This window comes from Balaenoptera physalus (assembly GCF_965194825.1).
Source record: "Balaenoptera physalus genome assembly, chromosome: 16".
Lineage (NCBI taxonomy): Eukaryota > Metazoa > Chordata > Mammalia > Artiodactyla > Balaenopteridae > Balaenoptera > Balaenoptera physalus.
Window position 1 is genome coordinate 89,401,947 of NC_138898.1, and position 25,010 is coordinate 89,426,956.

Consider the following 25,010-nt stretch of genomic DNA (forward strand, 5'->3'; position numbering starts at 1 on the left):
AGATTCAACATAAAGAATTGCAACCAGGTGGGGAAGAACGGAAGGGGCACACGGAGTGGCAGCTGCTCCTAATGCCCGGGGAACAAGGGGAAGAGGGTGGAGTGGTGAGAGCCTAGGGCCGGGACGAGGGGTCCCGCAGAGCTGAAACTGACCTGGGAGGAGGCCCCCATGTGCTGGGACAACCCACCGCGGTCAGCTGCTGTTGCCAGGACGTTTCCTGGAGCTGAAGAAAGCCGCGGAGAACGGGAAGCAGCCTCCGGCCTTCCGGGCCCCGCCAAGGCCCCGCGTCAGGCCGCCGGGCTGGGAGGAGCCGGCAGAGCGGAGATGGGCTTGCAGAGGCCCAGCCCTGGAATCATGAAACGGCACAGAAAGTTGGGTCTGAAGCTACCAGACAGCCAGTAGCTTAATAACGACACGTGGTTTTGGTGGGAATTTGCTGGTTTGAGCGTGGCCTACAAATCAAATCCGAACGTAACTGCCTTTGGACCTACAAAATGCGAGACTTGGAAGGGAGTTCAAATACCAGTTTCACAGCCACACACACACAAAAAGTTTATTAAAGTAAAACATATATAAAGCACACAAATCTTAAATGAACTCAGTGATGTCTTAATTTCTAAAACTCAGTGGTATGCTGGTAAACCTCTAACTGGCTCTGCTGCGGGTGTGGGGAGGCTGATTTGTAGTGTTTGATCATTTCCGTGGTGTGAACACTCCCACAGTGGCGGATTTCAAGCTGCTGACGTGCTGTCGCTGGACACTTGGGAGCAGATACACGGCAAGCAGCGCCTCATTGGACAGTCTGTTCACCACGCAGGCCCAATCCACGCGAACAACCTCGAGAGCTTCGGTAATAGTAAAATAATAGTAAGCTGTGAATTGAGTATTTATTACCTTGGGTCTTAATGTAATTTTTCACGTTATTATGTAACTAAAATTTAAAAAATGGCTTTGGTGAACAGCTCTCAGAATTCCTGAAAATTGGACATGCAGCTCTCGCAAGCTGGCGCCAGCACACGCTGCTGTAAACCTGAGCGGCCACGGCCAGGATTCAGGATTCAGGACGCCTCCCCCTCCCCGCTGGCTCCCCGTACCCCACAGTCCACACCCACTCCCCTCCCCAGAGGCAGCCGCTAGCCTCGCTCTCATCACCAGAGATCAGGTTTGCCTCCTTTTACACTTCATACAAATGGAACCCACAGTACTGCATTTTGCCTTCACGGTGATGCCGTGAGGCTCATCTGTGCTGTAGGATGACAGCAGCTCTTACTGCCGTGTACTAATCAGTGTGTGACTGTATGAGTTTACCACAACTTCTCCATTCTACTCTTGAGGAATATTTGTTTTGTTTCCAAATTTCAGCTGCGATGCACAAGCTGGCTTTTGGTGGGGATATGCACTCACTTGTCTTTGGTACTCACCCAGGTTCATAGGGCAGCTTAGCTTTCATTGAGAACTATGTGCTCTCACACACTCACACACACACCCCAAGTGATATTACCAAGGGTAATACTTGACTATTTCTTACAAAATGTACATTTGTGTAAAATGCTATTTTAAGGTCTTACTAGTGAGAAATGATTGTCTTAATCAAAAACAAACTTAGAAAACTTAAACGGGGCTTCCCTGGTGGCGCAGTGGTTGAGAATCTGCCTGCCAATGCAGGGGACACGGGTTCGAGCCCTGGTCTGAGAGGATCCCACATGCCGCGGAGCAACTGGGCCCGTGAGCCACAACTACTGAGCCTGCGCGTCTGGAGCCTGTGCTCCACAACAAGAGAGGCCGCGATAGTGAGAGGCCTGCGCACCGCGATGAAGAGTGGCCCCTGCTTGCCACAACTAGAGAAAGCCCTCGTAGAGAAAGACCCAACACAGCCATAAATAAAATAAATAAATAAATTAAAAAAAAAAACTTAGTTAAAAAAATGCTAATTAGGGACTTCCCTGGTAGCGCAGTGGTTAAGAATCCGCCTGCCAATGCAGGGGACTCAGGTTCGAGCCCTGGTCCGGGAAGATCCCACATGCCACGGAGCAACTAAGCCTGCGAGCCACAACTACTGAACCTGCGCTCTAGAGCCCGCGAGCCACAAATACTGAGCCCACAAGCCACAACTACTGAAACCCACACGCCTAGAGCCCGTGCTCCACAACGAGAAGCCACCACAATGAGAAGCCTGCACACCGCAACGAAGAGTATCCCCCCGCTTGCCGCAACTAGAGAAAGCCCGCGTGCAGCAACGAAGACCCAACGCAGCCAAAAATAAATAAATAAATAAATGAGGAAATTGTAAAAACAAAAAAAAGATGCTAATTAGCCAATGTAGCTCCTAAAACTCATTATTCTCACTCTTGCTTGCTCTCTAGCTAAAATCCTAACCTGTGATTAATCTGTTACTGTTGTATGAAGGCTTCAGCTGGAGCGGTGATGGAGCACCAGAGGGAAGAAGAGAAGTGCTCAAACCGTAGCACCGTGGACCACTGTGAAATCTGAAAAAGGCACGTTATCAGCTGAACGAGGGGATGAGTCCCACGCACACACAGAGGGAACCTTGAAGATGATGGATTTGTGACAAACCCCGGGTCACAGCCAGTCTGCGGCACAAACGCCCAAGCGCCCCCTTCCGGTGACTGTCAATCCAGCAGCACCACGAAGAGAGCAGGCGGCGATTTCCCCGCAGCTGAGGGGGCGGAGCTGCCGCCCCCAAGACCACACAGAGCCCGGTGTCGTTTCTTTAATATATAATTTTATTTCTGGTTATAGAAACAAATGCTAAGAGGAGAAACAAAACTTCCCCATCCACATACAACAATTTAATAGATAAAAGAACAGTTAAAATAAATGAGAAACAAAAAGTAGAAATTTTAAACTTTGTTATAGCTTTAAAACATTAACGTCTGGTACAATTAGAAATCACATTCAGATCTCAAACTTTAAAAAAAAAAAAAGTATGGCTCCTTATTAAAAAAATACTGTATCCCATTTGAAATGAAAACGCAGGCCGGCCCAGCTGCGGTGGGCCCCGCCCCGTCCTCTCGTCCCCGTGACGGGGTTTGTGCCGACCCTCCTGGGTGTCCCACAGGCCCCATCACACTCACAGGTGGTGAAACACGGCCACGTGACGTGACCTCAGCTTCCCATCCAGCGCTCTGGGACCTAATTCACTCTACAGGATACCACCACTTTTTAAAGCACTGATGATTAAACATATTGTGAAAAATACTCTAGACAGCCACCATAAAAAAAAAACAAAAAAACCACTCACACACAGACACGCCCCTAACAGCACCCGCCCCCCCAAAATGATCTTTACAGGAGAATTCTCAGTCAGATAAGAAGGAACAACCCGTGCTGGGTTTAACCCTCCCCCACGTGCGCCAAGCTGCCCAAGGTCAGGGTCTGAGTGTAAGCCACGAGCAGGGACACACTTTCTTCTTTCCTCCCGGATCCCCGTCCTGAGCTAGAAATCGAGCCAGGTCAGTTCTGGGCTACCAGGTATTCAGAAAGCCCTTCCTGAAAGGAAGCTGGGAGGGAAGGAGGTAAGGGCCAAACTTAAAAGTGTTGGAGTTTTAAATCCTATTTTTTACTTATTAAAAACATTTTTTTGGACCAGTTAACCCAGAGATTTAGAGGCTAAGATCCTAAGAGGCCACAGGTGTAGTTCAATCCCCTTTAGGCCAGTTAACTTCATGCACAAAAAATCCATTTCAGAGTCACAGGCCTCCTTCCAGCTCAGCCAATACGTTCAGAATTTGGGGACAGGTCACAGCGCTCCTCGTGGCTCTGGGCAACAGCTCAGAGGAACAAGTCCTATTACTGTGGGTAAGAAAACCTTTACACAGGAAGCACAGAATCTTTTTAAAGTGTCAGACCACTGGAACGTTAACCCCAGGGGGGGTGGGTTGCAGGTCTAAATGGACATGTCCCTCTCGGGTCTGGCCTCCCCTGCACTTTTTACTGTTTCTGACACAGAGTAAACCACCAATAAATATCTGGACAAATCAAATGAGCCAACGATTCCGAAAAGATTCTCAAATAAAGAATAATGAACTAGAATTCTTCCAATTCTATCTTGACTCTTAAAATAACTGGGTTTGGGCAAAAAGGCGAGAGTAGTTTGGAGACCTCTCACGTCTCCCTTGGAAGCGAAAGGGAGACTAAAACCCGGAGGCATAAACTGAAGACACCCTGGCTCATTCGGCCGGGGATGCGGGCCCCGTGCAGCCAGCTTTTGTCACGTCAGCCCAGGCAGAGAAGTGTGTCTGCTTTGTCTTCTCTCGACCTCTTCCCAATCGCTACCAGCATGATAAGCAGGTACAAGGAATGAATGAAATCCTCTGAGTGGGGCTCCTCCCTGGAGAGAAAGAAAGAAGCCTAGAAACAAAGTGACTGCTGCCTTCAGTCTCTTCTAAAACACTGAGCGGCGACAACCGTTAGGGAAAGGAAAAGACACCGAGGACCCTGAGGCCCGCTCGCCCGAAGCAGAGTTCTTCATTCCGGCCCCGCGTGAAAACACAGCACAGGCGCCCTGCTCCTGGTCCGCGGTCAGTCCGCAGGAGGCCTCCCGTCAGCGGGCGGCAGGGTCACCGTGCTGCTCAGGGCGGGAACAGGGACAGTTTCCCCGACAGATCGGACCTCCCACAGCGGCTGCTCAGACACCCACTCGGATGTGATGGGGACACGGGGGTCTCGGCACACCTAGAGGCACGAACCTTTCCAACTTCTGTCCTCTGCTGAGTCGCCCTGTGTCCCCGGGGCAGGCGGGGGCGGGGGGGGGGCGACGGTGGTGCAGCAGGACGCGGTCTGATGGCAGGAGGGGACCGTCCCTGCGGAGGCAGGGCTGAGCTGCGGCCTGAGCCCGGCTGGGAGGCCTTCCGCAGAGACGCCCCCGACAGCCCGGCGGTGCTGGGGGCACGACAACTCGGCAAGTGACCGTCCTTTCTTTGCAGCGTAAGAGCAAAACTACTTTCCCTAAACACACTTGGCAGACGGCCCGTTTTCTATTTCCGTTTGGAGGAAATGCTGGTGGTGTGTCACACACCCCGCACTGCAGAGCGGCTGTGACTCCGGGGCTGGACAGAGTGGGCGGCCGCTCTCCGCAGAGACCCTCACAGTCAGACAAGGTCACCCGAGGGGCCGCGTGGTTACCGATGGCCGAGGACACCTGCAGGCGTTGGGCCCAGACCTGCCGCCCTTGGACCCAGAGGGAGCAGCTTCTGGTAGTAAAAGAAAACGCGAGAAGCGGGGCCCCGGCAGGAAGGGCGGGTACACACGCAATGGCGAGAGCTGTGTCCTGAGCATTTTGAACCCTAACGTGGCAAACAAGGCCTCGAGAAAGGAACCTGTGAGATGAGAGTAGTTTCTAAAACACGGGGAAGCAACCTGAGGACCACGCAGAGAAACCGCTGCTGTGCCCACCGCACCCCAGCCCCGGGCCTCCCTCCCTCCCTCTCGGGCCCTCCCACCTTTACAGCAGCACGTGTGAACGGTTTAAATGGTGCCTTTATTAAACACCATCATCTCTGGCAGAGGTATCACGAGGGCAGCTTCGAGCAGCCGTGGAGAAGCCACTTTCACTGTCAGCCACGTGGGGGCGGGGCCTCGGTTTAGCAACTCTGGCCATTTCTACTTGCAGAGCCTCATGATCATTTTGGGTAACTTATTCTAGAACAAGCCACGCACTGTTTACTCGGCACTGAAGCAAGGGGCGGCCGCATGGTCCGTGGCGCCCGAAGCCCGTTCCCGAGGGCACGACAGTCCCTCATCCCAGATGAAGCCATCCCAGGGCAGAGCAGAACCTGAGGCTTCTGGAGAAAAACAGCTCATTCCCCTGCATCAACTGTACGTAAGTCTAACCCCTAAAAGCCCCGCGAACAAACCTCTCTTCTCTAACATGCTCTCACATTTGGTCTGTTCTTTGTCTGCATAAAGGAAGAAACTGACCAAAGTAAAAAGCCAAAAAAAACAGTCTTTCTCCTCCTTCTGAACTCCAAGCGGCCAAAGAAAGGGGTTTCTGTCTACAGAGATCTCACAACACGCCCGAGGAGATGCACAACTCACTCTGAATGGTCCACGCAGAGCTACCTTTAGAGGAAGTAAGCGCATTAGCTGAACGATGTCTGCGACCTTGAACTAGTCCTTCGCCAGGGCCAGTGAGGTCCGGAAAAGGGGCCAGGCAGCCCGGGGGCCCCCCACAAACCCATTCCCTTCCAGCTTGAGAATCACCGATGAGCGTTTAGCAACTCAGGAATCCACTTTCACCAAACTCCCACAAACAGCAAGCCCCAAACATGAACCAACCAGGCCCCGGGAGGGAGACCGAGGGCCCCCCTGCAGCGAGCGAGTCAGAGACGACGGCGTCCGGCCTAGGGACCCCCCCCCCAACAAGCACGACTCTGATCTCACGGGAAATGCAGGCTGTGTACCCTTTACGGACCTAAGAAGTGAAGCTGGATAGACTGACCACTGATCACAGGTTCTGCCCTCGACAGCGCTGTGTGACCGGGAGCTTCGCGTGCAGAGAAAGCTGCAGATGGCGGACGAGGGACCCTCGGTGTCCACTCCGGGGCAGCTGATGAGCTCCTAGGTGCAGCCCTTCCCACTTCCGACGCTGGACCCAACTGTCTTGGGGGAGATGCTCAACTGCTTAAGAGCAGTGATTTTCGTGACTTCCTTCCTGTGCAGAGAGCGTGTTTTCCTGTATCTGGCACTGGTAAAGGTGACGACTCGTCCAGCACAGCCGGACAGGTGGACCCAGGTACCCGGATAGAGAGGGAGCCACTGTGACAACAGGGGCCCAAGTGCCCTGCCCCGAGCCGCACCCGCCTGGCGCGAATTCCAGCCCCTGGGTGCCCTGAGGCTGCAGTGACACGAGCATCAGGCCAGGTCGACTTACTTGCACTTGTTTTCCCAGCCTCGGCTGGGTCAGCCCACGTGCCACACCCATGCTTGCGGCGGGTCATGGCTGCCAGGCCCCGAGGGCGGGGGTTCTCCTGGTCACTCTGGCCTGGCGCTCTTGCTCCCGTGGGCGGGCTTGGCGGGGGGAGGGGGTGTGGAACCATCTGAGGACATCGGCGATCCTGCTGGCCGCCACGTGCGTCTTCCTTGGGGAGCTGGCCACTCCTGGGCCTCCTGGCTGCCAGCCCCAGGGCAAGTGCTGGCGGGAGCCACGCATGCCATCTGGTCAGGTGACCAAAGGCCCATCCGGAAGCATACCGTGAACCTGGAGTGGCAGGTCCCCCGAGGCCGGGCTCCACAGGGTCCCTTCTTCTCCTTCCCAGAAGGAGCTAAAAAGGCACAAGCTCTCCACGTGGCAGAATGTCACCGAAGGATACCCTGTCCTGTCTCCCTTCCGGTTCCAGTCACCCCCCTCCACTCCCTTCTCCCTGAACCACGGCCAGAATAAACAGTGGGGTCGCCGCTGATAACAGACAGAAACCAAAGAACCTCAGGAGTCAGGAAAGCGCAGGGTCAGGGCCAGACTGGCCAGACCAGGCAGCGAGGCCCGGAGCTGAGGGCGTCCTGTGGCCTCAGCTGTCCTGGGCACCTGTCCTCCGTGGGTGGCGCCAGCTCTCCTGAGGAGGCGAGCCTGTGGCATCGAGGACAGCCCGTGAGCAAAAAGCCCCTGCGGGAGGCCTGCGCAGCCCCGGGACCGAGCAGCAACGAAGGGGAAGGAAGCGATGGCCGCCCCGGAGCCCTGGCCGAGGACCCACAGGGGCCAGGCCACCGGTGTCGGGGCGCCCGCCTCGGCCTCACTCGCTCTCACACTCGCCCACACACACCAGACGCGGCCAAAGACACAGTCCACGCGACACAACACAGAACGTCAGCGGGGCGTGAGTGCCTCTCACCACCGGGCGGGAACAGGGCCGAGGCGCCACCCCCTCCCCGTCTTGGCCGCGTCACAGGAGAAATCCTTCCCACGTGGGGTTCAGTGCCGCGGATGCCGGACCAGGCGTTTCCCGGGCCGGGCGTGCGGGGACAACCGCGACAGCGAGAGCACCTGGCCACGCCTGGCCCTGCGGCGGCGCTGCCGTCGGGGCACTGATGCGGACGGCGCGTCGTAAGGGAGGAACCGTTTCCGCCGGGGCCCCCAGAGCTCGTGCGGAAGGGCCGACGCGGGGCGCCAGGCCAAGTTTAAAGCCACTTTTCACAGAGACGTGCTTAACGTTTCCTGAGAACGTTCTCCCAGAGAAGCTGAAGGACTGCGGGCTCCCCCTGCTCTGCTCACGTCTCCGGGGGGCGCAGGGGGTCCCACCGAGCCGGCGAGAGCTGCGGGCCGAGCCCAGGGCCTCTGGCGCTGCGGGCAGCAGACACGGTTCCGATGGGAAACGCCAGGCAGGCTGTCGGGCGGTGAAGACACTGGAACCTGGTGATAAAGCCTGGTGAGCGGCCGCGTGGCAGCCGGCCATCAGAGCCACAGGGAAACGGGGGCCACTCGACCTGACAGTCCTCCTGTCGAGCGGCCACCTCCTTCCCCCGAGGACCAGTGGCCACGTGTCCCCCGTGTGGCCGGGACGCAGGCCAGACGCTGCAGCCGCTGGCTCAGGTGGGTCTTTCGTGTGAACAGCTTTCTGCCTTGAACACCAGTCCGGGAGGCCGTCAGTCTTTCTTGAAGTTAACAGACAGAGCGGCAAGTTTACTCTCCGTGGGATTAATGCCAGTAAGAAGCCCAGACCTACAGCTGCTAAACTGTCTACAGATGAAAACCGCAAAAACAGATGATCCCTTCTGTGTCTGTCTCAGGTTGACGATGAAGCCTGAATTCCGTGTTTCAGCAAAACCAGAAACACCTGGGGCCCAGAGCCAAACCAGGCGCCTCCCCTCCGTCCCATTAATGCCAATACTTTCTATGTCGCTTTCAGAAGAAGAAACCATAGGACAGTCTGAAATCCGGCGGTGCTGCCTTTCTCTCGCCTCTTTCCAATCTCTTACACACAGGGCTGGATCCCCAGGCCTGTGCTCTCCTTCGGAGGCCCGTCCGCACCAGGCTGCGTCTCTGTCTCGTCCTCGGGGCGAAGGCTGCTCTGGGAGCCTGGCTCCTGTGCGGGGTCAGGGCCGCTGGGACGTGTTCCCGGAGACGCTGAGCTACAACCTTCTCCCCACGCCCTTGACGAAAGGCACGGGGAGAAAAGGTGCTGCTGGGGGAGAAGGAAAGGAAAACAAAGAATTCCCAGAACCGTACAATCAGCTGTCTGAACATGTTTATGGGTTTTTGTCTTAAACCAGAGCGGGGGCAGGAGACAAGATGCCGGGAGGATGCGTGTGTCCGGGTGCACGTGGACGGAGAAGTCCTGCCCGTGTGGCACCGAGCGCGGTCCGCGTGGAGCCCCCTCATCTCGGTCCCGAGCGGCGGTGGTGTCGGCCGCCTCGGCCCAGCTCCGGAACTCCTTCTGGCGTGTGTCCCGCTCCACCTCCACGCGGGCGACGTCACTCCCCGGTCCCGGGGCCCTGTGGGCCGGCAGCCGCAATCGCCCCGGCCTGCGTGGTCACGGTCCCCAGGGGCTCCTCCACTCGGGACCTCTTGACCTCGGGCTCCCCGGGGGGCGAAGCGGAGGGGGCGGTGGCGGCGGTGCTGGGGGCCGCCGCTGCTGCCGGCTCCTCAGGCCCCACCTCGCGCACACGCGTGACCACCACCGGGGTGGACGAGCTAGCCTGAGCCGCGAGGAGCTGCAGGGGGCTGGCGAGGGCTAGGGCGGAGGAGAAAGAGTCACGTTGGGAGGCCGGCTGGGAGCAGCGCTCGTCTGTCCTGCGTGGCCACACGAGGGCCAAGGGGCGTAGGGGCCCAGCTCCCTGGCACGCCGGGCGCCTCTGGGTAAAGCCAGCGGCAGCACTTGGCCGCCAGCCCCTCCCGGACCCCGGCCCACTCCCCGCCCCAGGGGCCTCCGTCCCTGTCTCCTCCTCGTTGTGTGTGTGGATCCCTCTAGGCACCCCGCTGGCTCCCGCCTCCCCTCCGGCAGGGCCTGCCCGCACCATGGAGCTCTCTCCCCCCAGACCTCCCCACACCCTCCTGCGTGGCGCTCAGGGCGCCAGTGCCGTTTCACTTCCCTCTCCGACCTCTATCCCCCTAGCAGGGCGTGAGCTCCGTGACCTGGGGATTTTGCCTGTTCCCCCGGGGCTACCCTGGCATCATACCCCAGTGCCTGGCACATAGCAGGTGCTCAATACACTGAATGGATGACCGCATTAACTGGGAAAATGTTCTTGCTGCACTGACCCTGGTCAAACCACAGAGCTTAAGGCCAGGAAGTGGACGCCGGGCAGGGCCTCACCGTAAGCGCTGCCGGCTAGACTACTCGTGGGGACGGTGTGCTTGCCATTCTGAGTGACGGCCCGGACCGGAAGGTGGTGCTGCCCGATGGTCACTGGTGTGGCCGGCTGCAGGATGGTGACCGTGTGTCCGGGGACCCCTGGGGCCATCTGGCTGGCCACCGTCTGGATCACTCGGCTGGCGGCAGGGATGGTGGCAAACGCGATGGTGGGCTTCTCTTCCAAGCCTGCGGGGACAGCGTGCGTCAGAGCCACATTCATGGCACCCGCGGTGGCACTCACAGGCGTCTCAGCCTGAGCCTGTCCACGTGGGGAGGGGGGCCCTGAAGCAGGGACACTGGGAAAAGACCCTGGTTCTCAACAGAAAACTTCCAGTGATGGAATGTTTTGAAACAAGAGAAAAACAAGCAATAGGGCTTTAGGAAAAAATTTAAATACCTTGCACTTTAACCAAAGCAAGTTTAATCTAAGAGAAAAAGTGTATTATTTGGAATGAAAGGACTTGCACTTGGAGCCATAACTTAGTTTTCTTTTCCCAAAGTGCGTGTGTCGTTAGGACGGTATTACAGAAGACGTAGCTGCTGAGATCAGCCATCAGCGGTCAGTAGGAGGCTGCTTCATGCAAAAGCGTTCCCTCGAGGGTCTCTGACAGCACTGGTTGCATTTTCAACATTTACCTCATTAATTCCCTGGGACCCAGATTTCTAACTCAGGACTTTGTTTTTTTACTTTGAATGCCTTCTAAGGACCCCTGCTGGGGGTTCTACAGGACTCTTCCTCCAACCCCAATCTGAGTCCCCGTACCTAGTTCAGGGGCACCTGGGGGCGCTGGGCATGTGAGGTGCTGCACACAGGGAACAGCGTTGCAGAGGATAATCGGTGCTGCTTCACAGGACGTGCTTCCCCAAAAACAGGAGTGGGGAGGAGAGGCCGCAGCCCGGGAGCCACTGTCGCCCAGAATAGCCTGTGCCCCACGCCTGGGCTCTGCAGCCCCCCTGGCCCAAGCTGACGGCTCCACCTTCTGGAGACCCACGTCCCCGCCGAGGGACCGCTTGGCGACGTTACCTCTCGCCTCGCTGCCCAGGTCCAGCACGGCCGTGCCCGCCGCTTCGTGGGCGCCCCCCGCCGAGGCCTGGCTGGCGAGGATGTATCCGTTGGCGGAGCTGGCGGAGGTGGTCACCACCCTGAGCATGGTGACAGGGGGCGCCTGCTGCACCACGTGGATGGCGTGGCCCGAGGGCTGCTGGGCTGTCACTAGGGAAGCCGGCATGTAGGCCACGGGCTTGGCCACCAGATTGGGCGGTCGGGGCGGCACGGCCATGATCACCGGCTGGGCGCTGACGGGAGAGCCTGCGGAGGAGGACGCGGGTCAGCGGAGACCCCCGCGTGCTCCCTTCCTGGGTGGGGCGCGGCTCCGAGCTCCGCCACATCAGACCAGAGGACAAGACCCTTCTTACCGGGTGCGCTTTGGGAATACCGATACTCGGGAACAGAAGCTAACTTTGCCCCAAAGTCAGGGTCATGCGGAATGGGTGAGCCCTCCCGGGACAGGCACTCTGGAGTCTGCAGGCCACTGGAACGCGGGGACATGAGCCCGGGGTGGGTGGGTGAAGCTGGGGCGCTCCTAGGAGGTGGGAGACAGGACCACAGCAGTGAGTACGTACGACAAGAAACGAAGACGGCACTTATCAGAACGGAAGACGTCTCAACACCCGTGCCCTACACGCTGCCTTTGCCCAACTTTTCCTGATGCTCCTCTGTCCTCGCGAGGGACTTCCGACCCTGGCACTCCGCCCGGTACACGTAACATCACCCAGCGTTTAAAGGCCCAGCGAAGGCCATGATCCAGAGCGTTTACCTCCTGAAGGCCCGGGCCAGCCTCCCAGGAAAGCGGCTCGGGCTTCTGGGTGAAAAACAGCAGCTTTGCTGGGATGGGCACCAACCTCCCCCTGGACAAATTGACACCCGGAGAGCAAAGCACATGTTGGGAGCCCAGCCGTTTTGTCTCACACAGATAATAATCCACAGAACACTTCGCCTGGGTCTAAAATCGAGCATCTTGCCCAGCTCCTGCCCAGAGCATTGCCGGGATGGGCTGGACAGCAAGACCGTCCCCGAACCAGGCCTAGCTGCCTCATCTGACTGGTCTGACGCTCAGCCTGGTAGCCACCGGGTCACTCTCCAGTCCTTGCGTCTGTGACGGCCCTGACTCTCACCGTGAGGGTCCGAACTCCCATCGGGGCCTGTCTAATCCGGCTTTGCTCCTCCATCCCCAGCACAGGCACCCCTGCCTTCTCTCCCTGAGACGTGGCGCGTACCAAGCTTTGGCTGAGCTCTCCTCCTGGCCTGGGGGCTCCCTTCCCGAGCCCCACCCGCCCCAATGCAAGTTCTACCAGCACAAGAACAGGTTCCCAACGACCAGTGTGACCTTGAGGACGGGCCCCCTTACAGACACTCTTTACGGGGGTTCCCTGGGCAGCGCTGGACACACAGCGCAGGCCCAGTCACTATTCCCAGCTGGCCGGCAGGCTTGTCTACACGTGACAAGCAGTGTTGGTCACGGGGTTGAACCGTGTCCCCCAAAGACATGCTGGGGTCCTACCCTCCAGGGCCTCAGAAGGGGGCCTTCCTTGGAGACAGGGCCTGTAAGAGGTGGTCGAGTCAGATGAGCAGGAGGGGGCCCTCGTCCGCCTCCGTTCCTCCGTTTCCCCCCATTCCCACTGCGCGTCACCCCAGCGTCCGAGAACCGACGTGGAGGACCGGCTGCCGTGCCTGCTCACTGCCTACCGCAGGGCTGGCCGGGCCTGAGCCGGTCTCTCCAAAAACCAGTGAGGAGGTTTGAGTGGCCACGGCCCCCGGGGGCGGTGGGGCGGGGACTTACCTGGACGACAGCGGCCCGAAGGGGGTGCGGAAGCAGGAGACGCCCCGCTGCCTCCGTTTCCGGAACGCCTGCTCCACGAGCTTGGCCTCGGAGGCGGGGTCTATCCGCCAAAAGGACCCCTTCCCGGGCTCCTCCTGGGAGCGAGGGACCTTAATGAAGTAGCGGTTCAGAGAGAGGTTGTGGCGGATGGAATTCTGTGGGCAAAGCAGAGAGAGTCACTGGTCACGGCGGGTCAGACCTGAGCACAGCAGCCGGGAGACCACGGCCCCGGGTCCGGGCCGGAGAAGTCTCCTCGGGGGCGGGGGGGTGGGTGGCTCACTGGGGAAGGACAGGGGTTTCACAGTGGTTTTTCTTGTGAAAACTCAGCACAGGCTCACGACCACCCCTTATACAGGAAGCGAAACAGAAGGACAAGCCCTGGCCTGGGAGACGCCCAGCTCAGAGCTCGTACTGAACCAACCAGCCAACGGGACAGAGTGGCCACGGAGGAGACCTGAGCGGCTGTGACGTGCTGGCTGTGGCCAAGGCCGGCGACGGTCTTGTGAAGCCACACAAGAAACCGTCTGGAAAGAGCGGGGACAGCGTGTTTCCAAGTTAGCGCAGGAGAAGCCGGCGCACCGAGCTCGGGAACGTTTCCGGACCCAAGGCGGTGCTCACTCTGGACACGGCGCGGCCGTCCGGGGAACGAGCCCCCAGCCCCCGGGGCTCGTAAAGTCGGGGCCCAGGCGCGCCGCACCTGCCAGCCCTTGTCGGCTGTCCGGTAGTACGGGTAATGCTTGGTGATGTGCGCATAGATGCCGCTCAGCGTCAGCTGCCGGTCCTGCGCCGAGGAGATGGCCTGCACGATCAGCTGTGCGTAGGAGTACGGCGGCTTCGACTCGTCCTGAGGACACAGCCAGCGTGGGGTTAGCCCGGAAAGACGCTTCCGGTCCGACCCCCCGCCAGGCCACCTGCTCATGGAGAAAACCCTCCAATGAGGGCGCGGATTTGCAGGGTCTCCGCTAAAACCAATCCCCACGACCTCCTCTTGTTTAATCCACGTGGTTTAAGCTAGGAAGAGCTGTGTCTCCCTCATGGGGGTAAAAATTAGGTTTATTCATAGTTTAATTCTGAAAGTTTTCACCTTCTCTGCAAATTGATTTAAAAACAGTGGTCAGACGGGAACGAACTAAGACAAAGCTGTAAGGCAGAAGTCTGACATTCTTCTCAGAGACTGTAATTACGCTCGGAGCCATCCCGCTCCCGTGGATGGGACGAGGGGAGGGCGAGGGAGGGAGGGGCAGGGACGCCGGCACCCCACGCCCGGGCACCGGCCAACGCGCCGAGGGCTGAGACCTTGGGGCTGTCGCCTCCGGACGCGTCGGCCTGCTGCTCCGAGGCGGCCTTCGCGGCGAACTCCGCTGCCAGCTGCAGGTCTGAGGTCACGTTCTGGACGAAGCGGTAGCCGGAGGACCCGGCTCCTCGGGGGCTGGCCGGGCAGGAGTTGGGGACACTGCGGAGAGAAAGGACACGTCCTGAGTTCTGACCCTGAGCCGAGGAGGCGGGCCCGGTGCTACAGGATGTCCGGACCCCCAGACGGCGCGGGGGGCCGGAGCTCATGGCACTGCCCCACCCCCACTGTCCTGACACCGCACCGAGGGCGGCCAGGGGACTTGGGCGGGTGACGGCCACACGATGGCGCCCGAGGAGAGGCCAGGACGCAGGGAAGCACAGTGCCCGCCTCCTAGACCGGTTCCCAGGCCCGTGGCGCCCACCGTCAAGGTCGCCGCCTCAACCCACGGGTTCCGGGGAGGGGGGGGGCTCCTCTCCAGTTGGAAACTGCAAGCCAATCCGTGGGCGGGAAACATCGGAGCTCCCACTCCGGGTCTCAGCCCGCACGGCCCGAGCTGTCTGCGGTCTGTCCCCGCTGCCCTGCAGCTGGCACAGCGGGGCCCGCCAGCCACAGGCGTGGCCCAGTTCCCGCTGCTAACAAGGTGGGCTGCGGTCTTCAAACCATGTCGCAATTTTGATCTTGTAAGTTACAAGTATTCCGAGAAAATCCACACAAGCTCTGAAAGTGGGTCCCAAACCCAGGTAAAAAGTGTCCCTGCTGAGAGCTGACGGAGAGCCCGGGGTTGCCGGCCTCCTTCCGCTTATCCCCGTAAGTGCTGAGGCCAGCCTGCCCGCATCCACCAGCACCCCCGGAAGTCGCCCTCCATTCTCCCAACGTGCCCAGGTGTTCCCGCCATTGTCCAAATGACAAGACGCCCCCCAAATCCCCACAAGTCAAGCTCATGTGAAAGCTCTTTGTGCCACTTTCCCGGACACACACGCAGCACCTCCTCTCCGGCTGAGCTGCCATCACTGGCTTCCCTGCCCAGCTCCTCAGAAGGGGGAGCCGTCTGCGGCTTTGAAGGAGGGGCTCAGGAGATAGTTACTAAACACGGGAAGGGAAGAACGAAAAAATAAAACACTGAGACTGGGAAGAACCTGGCAGTTGATATGAATGGTGAATTCCGCTACAGTCGGTAATTACCCCTTTTTGGTCAGGAATCTGCGATCTATGTAGAAATTATAAGGAATCTTTTTTTTTTTTTTTTTGAGAATTCTTGTTCTCCTCCCCACTAGATTCCCCAAACATGGAGACAGTAAGTCCTGTGAGTATAGAAATTTTAACCAACAACCGTAAGGTAGGATGAAGTAATAAAAGCAGCTCTTTCTGAATTTCATTTTGAACGAAACATACAAAACCCAAGCTTATAAAGTAAGGCAGGAGGGGAGAGAAGGCGTCTTACTAGTGACATGCTCACACACTCAACGTCAGGTCTTCCAAATGCATCCATCCGGGAACCAAATGCCATGGCACACAGTGGCTCAATGAAGGTGCAACCCTGATGGGGGCTGGGGGGAGGGGCTTCCTGAAGCCTCTCTGCCCTGCTTCCTCCAACGACATGGTACTGCAGGACGCGCCAGCACGGAAGCGCCGGTTCGCCAGCTCCAGTCCCAGACACGTTCAGTGCCCCTTCTGGACTTGCACACAGGTGAACCGAAACACCACGCCTGGCCCATGCTCTGACCACAGGGGGCGAGAACCGTCCCCCGGAAACACACTGGCCTCAGGACAGATCAGGAAACGTCCAGGTTGGTGGAAACAGACAGTGCAGGGCTTATCTGGGAAAACCTCGTTGACATCTGACCTCTGTGACCCACGGGGCACCCTGACCAGTGCAGACGACAGACAGCGACTTCTGGGCTTGGGCACCGGGGATCCACTGTCTGTCCCAAGTCCATATTTTCTAAAAGATCATAGGAAATTTATATCTAACTCTCAAAAAGCAAAACCCAGAGAAAAGTCTGTCATCCCCCACAGAATGATTTCTAGTGGAAATAATGAACAGCGGGCTGGCAAGGCCGGCTCGCAAACGGGAGGAGAGGCCGGGCAGCCTCCACGCCACTTTCTACGACGTGGCAGGCTTGTGCTGACAAACCCTTCCTGGGGAAGCGTCCGCGGGGACAGGGCACCGCTGATGCCCAGAGGGCCCAGCAGGCCCGGCCCGGAGAACGTGCGTTCGTGCACACCGCCGCACAGACCTCAATAAACCCCATTCAGCTGTCACTGCAGGCTGGCCTCGGCCCAGAGGGCTGTGCCTGGTACCCCGCCGCCCTGGCGTCACATGTCCAGAGGGCAGGAGCAGAGGAGGAAGGAGGTGAGCAGGACGTCTCTGGGCTGAGAACACGCGAGTCAAAGGCGGGCCTCGTGGGGGTGTGTGTGGGGCGGGGGGTCTGGGCGTCTGGGGGGCGTGTCCCACCCTGGGGAAACTGACCAAGACACTGAGTGTCCCCCGAGGGAGTTTCCTAGTCCTCTGCAAAGTCCCTGACGATCAGCAAAATAGGAAAGATTCCTACAGTATAAACACACACGTCCTCTCTAGAGGGGCGGGGGAGAGGAAATGCCGGGCCCCCTGGGACGCCAGGCTTCAGCAAAGAGCCGCCCACTGCAGGGACCCCCAAGTGTCCGGGGTGGGGGAAGTCTGATTTGCGACGGGGTAAAGCAGCAGAGGCCAAGCAGCCTGGAACTACCCGACCTCACGTGATAAACACCGTTCTTCCCACCTTGAGGTTGCAAGTGGGAACGACGTGGAAGACGCACTTTAGGACATCAGTCACTGACCCCCCCCAACCCCCCTTTTACGGAAAAACAATTCCTAAGTCACATTTCTGTTCAGGCAAGAAGGGCTTCGGGTCAGGAGTGGAGATGGCTCATGGCTGGCCGGTCCTGCCAGCGGCTGCCCTGCATCTGGGCCACCGTCTCACCAGGACAAACGTGCCGGGCCCTGGGACAGTCCAGGCCCAGAACATGACTCCTGTGACCGCTCAAGACACACCTGGAACCACACCGCACCCTGTATTCACAGCAGCCTGACGGAGAGAGAGCGCCCAGGCCCACTACGAGGGTGAGAGCCTGAGCTGAGAAAAGCAGATCTGACCAGAGGCCACTGTCCCCAGAGACGTGCTGAGCCTCGTCCGGGCTCCTGCCGTCCCCACGGCGTGGCCCTTGCTGCCCCGCTCAGACGCCTGGCGGTCCGGCTCCACCTGGGCCTCAGCAAAGCGTGCAGGTGGGAGGCTCTGGGTCCTGCCCCTCCCGAGCCAGCCTCCTGGGAAGGAAGTCCTGCTGGTCCCGCACCAGAAACATTTTCTTTCATTGTTACTTGTTTATAAAGCGCTTCAGCCACTTAAAGAAAATCTGCTTATGGCACAATTTGCCTCAAATCGATTCCAAGTTGTAGAAGGGCTTTTCAACAGAAAAAAATTATAATTAAAAAAAAAAAGGAAGTGGGAATGGATCTGAAATGGAGATGGGAACGTGGGCCGCCCAGGCGCGGGGGCAGCGTGGCCCCTCCACCCTGGCCCTGTGCCTCGTTTGCCTGGATGGAGGGCAGCTGGGCCAGACAGGACACGGGCAACACACAGAGGAGGGGCTCGCGGAGGACGCCAGACGGCGGGGAGGGGGGTTGCCGGGGAGAAAGCAAAACAAAGCAGGATCACAGCCCCAAAGAGGTGAAGAGGCTGTATTCACAACAGTAGGACACAATTAAGAGGACATCTGGAGAACAAGGAAATGCTCTTACAATTTTTAAAAAGAGGAGAAATAAAAGTTCAATAAAGGGTGGAAGGAGAAACTTGAGAAAAGCAGAACACAGAAAAGAGAAAGGGACAGACAGAGGAAGAGCAAGGTGGGAAAAGAAGAAGAGTACGCAGGGGGAGAGAACGTCACAGAAATAAGAAGGTAACTTCCTAGAAATGTAGGAACTGAGTCTTCAGATCCAAAGGGTCCCATTAAATGTCCAGCCCCCTCCTAGGCACCCCGCTGAGACGGGGCCGGTGCTGCGGATGCCGGAGACCCAAGCCCACCCTCCGCCCCCAGGGGGACACACTGTGTACAAAAGGGCCAGGATCACAGGAGCATCAGACTTCTTAACAGACACACTCGAAGGTAGAAAGCGACATCAATTCTGAGCAAAAACGTTTCCAACCTAGAACTCTCTACCCAGGATAACCATCTACCTAGTGTGAATGGAGAATAATGATAATTTTCAGGTGTGGAAATTTTTATTAAAAAATTTACCTTTCCTGTCCCCTTCCCCAGGACTAGAAGATGTTGTCCAATAAAAGGAAGGAGCAGATCAGGAAAGGGAAGACTGGGGAGCTGGGAGAGAGGGGATTCCCAGGATGGTGTGGAAGGCGACCCCAGGGTCAGAGGCGCCCCCCGCACCTCGGGGCCAGGCGGGAGGAGGCCTGGGTTCCAGGTGATGACGTAAATGGGAAGGATGTGCCAGTCGTCCCAGGTACCAGGAGATCTAACCAAACAGAGAAGGGGCCGCTGTAACTGCCGGGAGCACAGGCCGGGGAGAGGCTGAGCAGTGCGGCCGTCACACAGCCGCACTGATGCCACTAACCAACACTTCTGATGCAATCTCGTTGGGCCACTGGCGTGGGAGGAAAAGCCAAGTCCTTTATCCCACAGGAAGTCAGTGTATGATGATCTGAAACTGAGACACCAGAGGGTGAGTAGGTGCCGAGGGGCGTGAGGACAGGCTGGGCGTGGCCAGGGGCTGTTTCATCATCACCAGCCCTGCAGAATCTTCTGCTTTCTTAGATCACGTGCACATATTACTTTGATATGAATAAACCTTTAAAAAACACGAATGACATCAGTACCGCCTCTCTCCCTGTGGGCACCTGCTGAACGTGCAGCCCAGCCGTTCTACCTGCTCTGCTGGAGAACCACCTCAGTCTCCCATCTGCAAAGTGGGGACGGCAAGGCTGTGACACCACATGGCAATACCACACAGCAACAATGCACAGGACCACCGTGGAGGTGAACGGATGTACTGAGCTCCCAGCCCACCGCGCAGGTCCGGCGTGTATGTCAGAGACAGCTCTATTTTTATCACTGTTCTTAAAATCTTGTGGCTCACGACCCTAACAAGTGTATTTTAACCAAAATAATCAAACCTGAGGGTTCCATGGCCTCAGCACAGACCGTTTAGACACTTCAGAGAGGCGATTTCAGACCCAGGAGACTAAGAAACTGGAAACAGCTGTCTGGCCCTCGGTGGGGAACTGGTCAACCAAGTACAGGACACGTCAGTCCACTGTGCAGCCATGAGCGATGCAGTGACACAGAAAGGAGCCCGAGACACAGAGGGACAGGAGAAAAAACAAGCTGCAGGACACTCTGAGCTTCAAAGGACCTTTCTGGGGAGGGGTCACAAGTACTCACACCCGTCAGACAAGCTCTCGGGCATGTTCAGAGAAGACGCACCTGCAAACATGGACTCCTCTCCAAGAATGTCACTGCACGATTTTTATTTTCTGAAACATTTCAGTTTTGTAGAGTGCACATATATTGTAATATTTCTGTAATCCGGGGGAAAATAAAGGGAAAGAGAGGCCAGTCTCTTAAGAACACCTGTGCTCGCTAAGAGAAACTCAGTGCTGTGAAATCCTGGGGCACTATTTTAAAAGGTTAACTCATTTATGAAACACACCTTGTCCCAGTGAGAACAATGAGCGAACCGGCCTGAACCCAGAAGTACCAGGTGCATCTCCCTATGAGGAGAGGGCAGAGCCGGGCGGGGGGCCCATGCCTCCCTCAAGTCCTCCTCCAGGCTCTGCCTGCTTCCGGAAACCCAGAGCCGCAATCTGGAAAGGAAGGGCTCTCGGCGGCAGGGCACCAGGCTGGGCCTCGCCCAGAAGGCACACCCAAGAACACGTTACATGGCACCCATCCCCCGAAGATGTGCCCGAGAGCAGGGAAACAGCCGCCCCAATGGACACGAGACTAAAGCACAAGTCCAGTCAACCTCCTCTCAACAATTTAAAGCCAAAAAACACCCTGGCACGGATGTAGGCAGAAGGAAAACTATAAAGAACACGGAGGGCCGCACCTTTCTGTGCAGATGAACCAATTTTTATTCCTCCCAAGTTTTCAGATGGGGAAAGGGACCAGGTGGGTGTGAGTGGGGCTGGGGGGTGCGAGGGGCACAGGTGCCCACTGACGGTGGGTCTCCCAGACCAGCCAGGCAGGGCTCCCCACTGCGCAGGCACCTTCCTCTCTGGGTCACTCGGGGGAACTGAGGAAACGCTGCAGCTGGAAACTTCGCAACAGAATAAATCACTCTCAAGGAAGGATCCAAAGTTTGCCAGAAACACAAAGACCTTCCAACAGCCAACTCGACAACCTCCCAACTCAAAAGACACTTAACACTGCTAAGTGAGTTAGGACTGAATCTCGTGCAGCGGTGAAGCAGGAGTGGGCTGGAAGGTCATGGTTAAAAGTGGTTTAGGTTCTGAGGCTGGTTGCTTAATTTTTATTTCCTACAGGGTTCCGCTAACCTTGGCCAAATTCCACAACACAAATTACTTTTGGTTTTGATCTCTGTACTACAAAAATTAAGAAACGCCTTCCTCAAGAAATAGCTTCTGAAAGCTTACTCTTAGTATAAATTAGCTGCTCTCTTTCTGTGCTGCTCCCTTCCTCTGGTTGAATTTCAGCATTTTTCTTAACAAGAGAGATCATTCATTTTCTGGGTGGAGGACTTCAGCGCAGGGAAAAAACCCCGCAGAACCCGCCCCCGCCCCCGCCCGGCCACCAGGGGAAGGAGGGGGGGGGGGTCAGCAGGGCAGGGCGGGGCCGCTCCTACAGGTGCAGCCGCTCGCTCCCCACACCTCGAGAGGACGGGCCCAGAGCCGGAGGAGGCCGACCCAGGCCGAGGCCTGCGAGCCTCTGCAGCTGAGCCGCCGGGCGAGCGGGCCAACCGGGCAGCGCGCTCAGACGCTCCAAATGGGGACCGCGGCGGGGAGGGGCGGGGCGGAGGCGGTGGGGGCCGCAGGAGGGTCGCGGGGGCGGGGCGGGGACCGCGGGGGCGGGATGGGGATTACGGGGGGGGGGCCGCGGGGGCGGGGATTGCGGAGGGGGCCCCGGGGGGGGCGGGCGTAGGGACGGACGGGCGCAGGGAGGGTGCCCGGGCGGGGTCGGGGGAGGCAGCTGTTTGTAAACATGCCGGTCCCGCGCTTGCGCCGGGCGCGCCGGAAAAGGATCTGGGCAGCAAAACCTCAAGGGCCTCTGAGGTTTCCAGCGGGCAAGCGGATTCCGCGGCGCCAAGATAAACGGATGTAAACAGAAATCCTTTTCTGTGACACTTAAAGGCCCAGAGTGAAAGAGCCAGTCTCAAAGTTAACTACTTTCCCCGCAAAGCTGTTCTACCGGATGAAGACCAGAGGCGGGTGCCCCCGGCGGCCCGGCGCCCCAAGCCCCACTCGGGCCCGGGGTCTCCACAGTCACATGGCCGCGACTTCCCAGAACTGCGCAGGGACACCGGCCTCATTCTGCTCGGTGACGCCATCTACGCCCCTTTAGAACCGCCGGCGCCTCCTAACACACAGGCGGCCGCAGCACGTGGAGCTGCTGCACTAGCTCAGCCTGCTGGCCACTGTTTTTATTCAAAATGTTACTGGGAATTATATTTATTTTATGAAGACCTCCAGGTACAAACCAAAACATTTTTCTTTCTTAAAAAGCGTCGCAAAAAAAAAAAAAAAAGCGTCGACGTGGCTGGATTATGAACTGATTATTAGCAGCCCCACGCCAGTCTAAGGCTGACCGCGGGCTCTGGTTTCACCAGGCGTGTAAGGGCTCCGAGGCCCACACGCCTGTCTGGCTCCCAACGGCACGTAAAACACACTTGGCCGCTGCTCCTGCAGCTGCTCTGAGGTGCTCCTGGATAAAGGTGTCAGTGCATACAAGCTTTTTTATCAGCTTCACTGAGCTATAATTCACACACTACACAATTCACCCGTTTCGAGCATACAATTCAGTGGTTTTTAGTGCATCCAGAGTTGTGTGACCATCACCTCATTGCACAATATTGTCGTCACCCCAGAAAGAAACTCCTTGACAGCGAGCAGCCCCACTCCCTTGAACGCCCCAGCCCCTGGCAGCCTATTTTCTTTCTCTAAGGATTTGCCTATTCTCGACACTTCCTATCAACAGAATCACACAATGTGTGGTCTCTGGGGACTGGTTGCTTTCGCTTTGCATCATGTTTTCAAGGGTCATCCATGTTGTACCAGGTGTCAGCACTTCGCCCCTTGTTATGCCGGAATAACCCTCCACCCCGTGGCTGTAACACATTTTCTCTCCACTCAGCAGCTGATGGACACGTGAGCTGTTTCCACTTTGGGGGCTGCTATGAATAACACTGCCATGAACCCTTGTGGATGAGTTTCCACGGAGACCTCACGATCCAGGGAGCTGCTGGGCGGTTAAGGTAACCCTTTAACATTTTGAGGACCTGCCAGACTGTATTCCAAAGTGCCTGCTTCATTTTACTACACAAAATTTTTTATCTATGCATAAATCACACATGTAAGCAAGTGCAAGAGCATTTTCATAGCACAACTTCATCGTTAACTCCAGTGGAGCCCTCATGTTTTAGATTATGCTCAAGGTACATGTCTCAAAGAACAGTGAGATGACGTGCTAAATTTCGGGTTTGAGAACAGAGCTATTGCAGGAAACCTGAAAAGAACTAAAGAAAAAAAATCTCTCTCGTAAATCCCTAAGGACTAAATAAAATAACACACGTCCAGCGGCTGAGCGCAGGGCCTGGCATACAGCGGGTCTCCATCACTCACTGCTCCCCTTGGCATCCCAGACGTCTGCAATGTTGGAGGGATTCACTGAGGGAGAAAACGAAGCCCGAGGAGGCTGCAGAGACCTGCCCCCAGTTCTCCCACCAACTGGAGATGCAGCCAAAACCAGAATTCAGGTCCGTGACATTTCAAAGCCGTCCCTGAGCTTTCTCTCCGTAACAGAAACGCGCCCGCCTGCTCACTGGCTCGGGAGGAAATTGACTCCAAGCAACTCAGTGCAGATGACTCGACACATCATGGGAGGAAAACAAAAGGCACGCGTGAAACCAGTGGTGATGCCATGATTAACCCATCTGGGCTTCTAAGTGTAACCCTTAAAGGTGCCAGACCAGGCACCACGAGCCTGGCTGGTCAGCCAGAGGAGAGGCCTGGTTAAGACTCAGGGACGCAGAGCTCGAGCTCTGCTGGGAAGCGCTTCTCGGAGTGTGGCTCCCAGAGGCACCCCGGGGCCCCGAGACCATTTCAGGGGGCGTGTGAGGCCGAAACTGGGTTCGTGGCGACACCGAGACACGCCCTGCCTCTTCCACGGGCTGACGTTTGACGCTGCCCAGTCCGCGGTGGCAAGCGCAGTGCGTGGCAGGAACCGAGGCACCGGCACCGAAGGCACTGGTGCTCATGGCATCGCCAGGGCCGCACATACCAATAAGGAAAAGGCCAGCTTTGTTTTAGAATGTCCTTAATGAAGCGGTAAACTATTTTAAAGTTTATTAAATCTTGATCCTCAAGTCCATGTCTGTCAACACGTTTTATGACACAAGGGGAAGAAGGCACAGGACCCCTGTTGTCACAAAAGTACTTGTGCCCCTGAGAGGGGACAGCTCACCAGCCACCTCCCAGTCTCTGGTTACACACTTCACCCTCAGACCTTCCCCCAGGGACCCTCTCTGTATAACACGCCAAGGATGAGAAAGTTCGAGGACTTCCCTTTCCTCAAACTCTAGATTACTTTCTAAAATTTCGCACAGGATTCCTACAAATACAGTTTAGAAAAACCTGGTCCACCAAATCCTGGTATACAAATATTCCTTTTAAACAGTTTCACTGTCTTTAAAAACTGATACCTAAGCTTGTTTTAAAAGACCCTAGTATATAAAATTTCAAACTGGAAAAGTGACTAATTAAGTAGTGATTCTTCACTTTATAAAAGAATTCTCCAGAGAGTTTATTTAAGTCCTCGGGTCCCTTGATGCACTTAAAATAGTTTCAAAATTTCCATCCATGTGCAATTTTCCAGAAACATACTTGATATTGCATGAAACACAGAACACCCGTATCACTTTCCTCCTTCTCGGCCGCGTTCTAAAGCACAGGGCCCCGGCTTCTGCAGAGGCAACCGCGTGAGGGGGCCAGGCCACTCACCTGATGGTGCCAGTCGGGGAGGGGACGGGGCTGACCAGGCTCCGGAGGTCCGGCTCCGGGATGTGGATCTTCAGCGGGGAGATCTGCGGGTAGAGCGGCCGGAGGGGGGACGCCGGGGCCTCCTCCTGATGGTACAGCGACGTGAACTGGATCTTTATGGCCGTGCTGGGGAAGCGGAAGGTGCACCTGCAACGGGAGGGGAGCGCGACGTTAGGTCCAGCAGGGGAGAGGTGTCCCGGCGCGTCTACGCCGCCCGCCGTCACCAGCCAGTGCGCTCTCCGACCACGCCGCGCGCGCACACGTGCCC

The 25,010-nt window shown here is 57.2% G+C and overlaps 1 protein-coding gene and 1 long non-coding RNA gene across 4 annotated transcripts in view; one reads left to right on the top strand and one right to left on the bottom strand.

The window, feature by feature from the left end:
- Nucleotides 1-2,723: 2,723 nt before the first annotated feature.
- The window catches only part of FOXK1 (forkhead box K1), a gene marked incomplete at its 5' end in the record, with an annotated part of 66,590 nt that continues 44,303 nt past the window's right edge, over nucleotides 2,724-25,010 (bottom strand). For 2 of the 3 annotated variants that reach the window (XM_082429790.1, XM_082429792.1), the window contains 8 exons: nucleotides 2,724-9,686; nucleotides 10,269-10,493; nucleotides 11,332-11,616; nucleotides 11,724-11,890; nucleotides 13,148-13,341; nucleotides 13,884-14,030; nucleotides 14,483-14,639; nucleotides 24,704-24,889. In XM_082429790.1, the coding sequence (XP_082285916.1) occupies nucleotides 9,427-9,686; nucleotides 10,269-10,493; nucleotides 11,332-11,616; nucleotides 11,724-11,890; nucleotides 13,148-13,341; nucleotides 13,884-14,030; nucleotides 14,483-14,639; nucleotides 24,704-24,889 (1,621 nt within the window). In that variant the 3' untranslated portion in view covers nucleotides 2,724-9,426. The remainder of the gene's footprint in view (nucleotides 9,687-10,268; nucleotides 10,494-11,331; nucleotides 11,617-11,723; nucleotides 11,891-13,147; nucleotides 13,342-13,883; nucleotides 14,031-14,482; nucleotides 14,640-24,703; nucleotides 24,890-25,010) is intronic. The other variant, XM_082429791.1, reaches the window with a different exon arrangement.
- On the top strand, nucleotides 21,684-24,069 carry LOC309645135. Its single transcript, XR_014254761.1, has 2 exons — nucleotides 21,684-22,177; nucleotides 22,842-24,069. It is a non-coding gene; the product is annotated as an uncharacterized lncRNA (long non-coding RNA).